This window comes from Melitaea cinxia, chromosome 1 (assembly GCF_905220565.1).
Source record: "Melitaea cinxia chromosome 1, ilMelCinx1.1, whole genome shotgun sequence".
In the NCBI taxonomy this organism is placed as follows: domain Eukaryota; kingdom Metazoa; phylum Arthropoda; class Insecta; order Lepidoptera; family Nymphalidae; genus Melitaea; species Melitaea cinxia.
The window spans coordinates 15,485,482-15,489,619 of NC_059394.1; the positions used below are offsets into that span (position 1 = coordinate 15,485,482).

Consider the following 4,138-nt stretch of genomic DNA (forward strand, 5'->3'; position numbering starts at 1 on the left):
GAACTGAACGAAAACTTTTTTGTTAAATTCCACGCGAATGAAATCGCGGGCCCAGCTAGTATTATATATAATATATAGATTTTGGCCTGAATCAATAAAATTTGAACGAAAGGTTTGGGACTCAAAAGTTCAGCTAGGGGGATTAGACAGTTTTTAATTCATTTACGTATTTTTATGACTTCAGTATTATCACAGTTTACAGTAAGAGATATCGTCCTATAATACCGAAGATTATTAACTCGAGGATTGAATCACATTATCTATATCTTTAAAAAACCCATTATATCAATAACGAATTAATACGCACCTATGTCCAGTCAGTATATGATTGTGAGGCAATCATTCTAAGTGTTCAGGATGCGTACTCACGTTGTTCTAGTATTTTGCTTAGCCGTGGTTACTGGTAAGATATCTGTTTATACTCTAAATACATAACTATATTCGAATTCATAAAATATATGTAAGTGTTATTTTACAAGAAATACTCACACATTTAAAGTTTGCAAAATTAAAGTTGTATAATTTAAAACTTAAAAAATATTATCTGTTAGACAGTACCACGGCTCAAAAAATTGTCGGAGGAGATGAAGTTGCGTCGATCACCCAGTACCCTTTCATAACAGCTTTACTTGGCTCGCCAACGGGTTTTTATTTCTCCGTACAATGCGGTGGTACTATAATAAATAACAGATCAGTTTTAACGGCTGCCCACTGTTTTACGTGAGTAGACTACATTAAATATAACAAACCTCCTATAGAGTACCAATTTTTTTAATGCATTTATAATATTTTTACCCATACGATTCACTATTCCGCTTCTATTAAAACAAATAATTGATATCACTGGAAAATGTATCAACTTTCAACATTTAAATGTCAATTCGTCTCCGTCAGGAGTAAATATCAATCATAATATAAGACGAAACTATAAGAGTTATCAATTTTATAGTTATATCTCTATAATCGTTTTTACACTTAACTCGAGAAACTTGACGTTTGCAAAGGTGTTGGCATGTATATTTAGTGCTCGACAACAGTGTGGAAATTGCTTTGTACGTCGTGCAGGGGTCGTAAACACAAAATAGCGTTGCTTAGTACAAAAATAAACGAAAAAAATAATAAGTATGTACTTGGAAATCTAGTTCCGTATCTTTGCCGATAACTATACAAAGTCACATAAATTGAAAATTTGAGACGACATCTAATAATGACTAAAAGTTATTTATTTTTTAACTTCAAAATAACAGTCACGAAAATAAAACAAAAAATTATTTCTAAGTTGTTAAGTGCTAGGAATTATTGGGTTGTGCTTATCATGGCTGTAGCATTTATATCTATGGTAATAAAATTACAATAATATTTTTTTTAATCAATAACAACTGGTAATAGTTATTTTTTTTAGATATTATCCTTTTCCTTTTCAATGGCGTATACGAGCTGGTTCCCTATATCACAATAGGGATGGATTTGTGGCTTCAACTAACTTACTCATTATCCACCCCAACTACGACACCATGACATTAAATAATGATATTGCTATTATAAGAATTATTGGCGAATTTTCATTTAATGACAACGTCGGCGTAGCGTCTATGGCTAGCTACACTCCTGCCGACAATTCACCGGTATGGGCTGTTGGATGGGGATCACTTTATGTAAGTTTGTTTATTTATATAAATAATGGTTTCTAACAAAACATAAAATAAAAATTATCTAATAGTACATTAGTTTCATGAATAATTGCTATTCTAATTATAAGTGCTTATAATACAACGACTGACAAAGCAACAATGAGAATTAAATAACCAAGAATCAATAAAAAAAAAATTAAGATTAAAGAAGTAAAAAAGTACCCCAAACTTTAAAGTTAAGTTTCAGTTCAAAATTTAAGTTGTAAATTTAACATATATTTTTTAGTAAGGGAGTATTGACATATTAAAAAAAGTATAATTACTGTTAATTTTAGTATAATGGTCCACCCGTTGATCGACTTCGCCATGTTCAAAAATGGACGGTAAACCAAGCAACCTGCAGAGACCGTTATGAAGAAATTAATGATGTGATCACTGAAAATATGCTGTGCTCCGGCTACCTCGATGTCGGCGGTCGCGACGCATGTCAAGGAGATTCCGGAGGACCTCTCCTCCATAACAATGTTGTCGTCGGTGTAACATCTTTTGGAGAGGACTGCGCCCACTCTTATTTCCCTGGAGTCAATGTCCGAATATCTAATTATATTTCTTGGATTCAGAACAATCGATAATAATATGTCCACCTTTTAATGTTTTTCCAGCTCTTTTATTTAATTTAGTATTTAAAAGAAAATAAATAATATACTACATATTAAGAGTGTGATCTTTTTTGCCCGTACTTAAAATACACAAAATACTAGTCCTAATACTAGCCATACACCATACAAAAAACACAGTTGTACTATTTCCTTTTTTGAAGTGAGAATTAATTTAAAAATATCGTTTGTATCTAACTATCAATACTGACAAAAAGTTTTTACAAATAAAAGCTGGTCCTTTAAGGTCTTATTCAGCAGAAGATATTAAAAAAAATATATTTACATATTCAGCCTGTAACATCCCATTGTTGGGTATAGGCCTCTGTCTCCATATAAGAGAAGGATTTGAGCTTGATCCACTACACTGTAACGATCGCTATTATGCTATCGCTAACTATTTACATGCTGCTGCTCATATTTAACTACAAGTTGTGCCTATAAACTGTGAACCTATAGACTTAAATTAAGTAGCGAATTATAACAATAAAATCAACTCACAGTCGTTATTATAACTATTCAAATATATTTTCTTAATTATCTCAATTCAATTTCTCTTTACAGGCTCGGGAGCGGAGGTAATAACGCTTATAAGCATTCTCCGAGTAAAGTTTAGGTGCGTCATTTCATTAAAAAAAACGCAGTGATTGTTTAGTTAAATTGGTAAATAGCTTTGCAATATAAAAGATAAAAATAAAGTTAAAATACACAAATGTACAAAATACAAAATAAGTATTAAAAATTCTGTTAGAGAGGTTATATATAATTTTTAAAACTCTTCTCTATTAATATTTGTAAGAATGACTAAAATGAGAAGCTCAGAAAAAAAATTGAATTTAGACATTAAAATATGTAAAGGTGTATACGACAAAATTCATACCACTCTGGTGTACAGGTGCGTATGGCGTAAGGGCGCCTTAACACCGGCGGTTAGGGGATCGAGTCCCACTCGTGAAGGATTCTTGTACATTGTATTAATATTATATTTACAAGCAATTGTACAAATATATGTTTACGGTGTGGGGTCCGTCTTTATTTTTATTTATTTATTTATTTATTTATTTATTTATTTATTTATTTATTTATTTATTTTAGGACAACTTACGAAACATACACTAATACAGATTTAACAAAAATGTTTACAATAATTTGCTAAGTGTTGTTTTATTTACGAGTTGCCACGGCGTAATTAAGGACAATTCCATCTGATTAGTAATTATTTTATTTATTTTGAATTTGTATAAATGTAAAAAACAAAAACCTAAAAACTCCCAATAACAAATTCTTATATAAATTAAAGGAGACTGTCCATTTTCGGCCCAGCGTGAACAGAATTCATACAAAAAAACAAATATACAAAAAAAAACATATATTAATTGATTATTCGTGATTTTCAATTGTATTAATATAAATTGATAAAAAGTTTATTTAATAAGTATTTAAATACTTCTAGTTTATTTTTGGTTGGTGATTTGATTACACCACGTTGCCAGTCTTAAACAAACAACAATAATTATTAACGAACAATCGATTTTAAAATATGTTTAAATCAATTATTTGTTAATATCGATTAAAAATAATGCTAAATTGAATTAATAAGAAAAAAAGGTATCTATAAAAGTGTTTTTAGTAAAAAAAGATTTAACTTTGGTGAAAATTAAACTATTTTAGAAACATTGTTATTGACTAAATAAAAAGCAAGGAATTAATTATATTAAATTCGATTATCGATTTATTTGTTTATTAAAAATATTATTTATTATGGCAACCCTAAAGTACAGAGTTTTGCGTCATATATTCATTTGACTTTCATATTGATATAGCAACCTACTGAAAGGTTTTCCGTCAACC

General features: G+C 29.7%; 1 protein-coding gene across 1 annotated transcript; it reads left to right on the forward strand.

Annotated features, from left to right (window-relative positions):
* The first annotated feature begins 319 nt into the window (after positions 1–319).
* Positions 320–2,347, forward strand: LOC123654264 (trypsin, alkaline B-like). The gene is made up of 4 exons (XM_045590181.1): positions 320–403; positions 552–720; positions 1,403–1,655; positions 1,967–2,347. The coding sequence occupies exons 1-4, from the start codon at positions 358–360 to the stop codon at positions 2,261–2,263; spliced, it is 765 nt and encodes a 254-aa protein (XP_045446137.1). The 5' UTR covers positions 320–357; the 3' UTR covers positions 2,264–2,347.
* The last annotated feature ends 1,791 nt before the right edge of the window (positions 2,348–4,138 follow it).

What these genes read in the sequence shown, in the direction of transcription:
- LOC123654264 (XM_045590181.1), top strand. Translation starts at nt 358, where the DNA reads ATGCGTACTCACGTTGTTCTAGTATTTTGCTTAGCCGTGGTTACTG. An exon ending in ACGGCTGCCCACTGTTTTAC is followed by an intron (nt 721 to 1,402) that starts GTGAGTAGACTA and finishes TATTTTTTTTAG; the next exon opens with ATATTATCCTTTTCCTTTTC. An exon ending in TTGGATGGGGATCACTTTAT is followed by an intron (nt 1,656 to 1,966) that starts GTAAGTTTGTTT and finishes TGTTAATTTTAG; the next exon opens with TATAATGGTCCACCCGTTGA.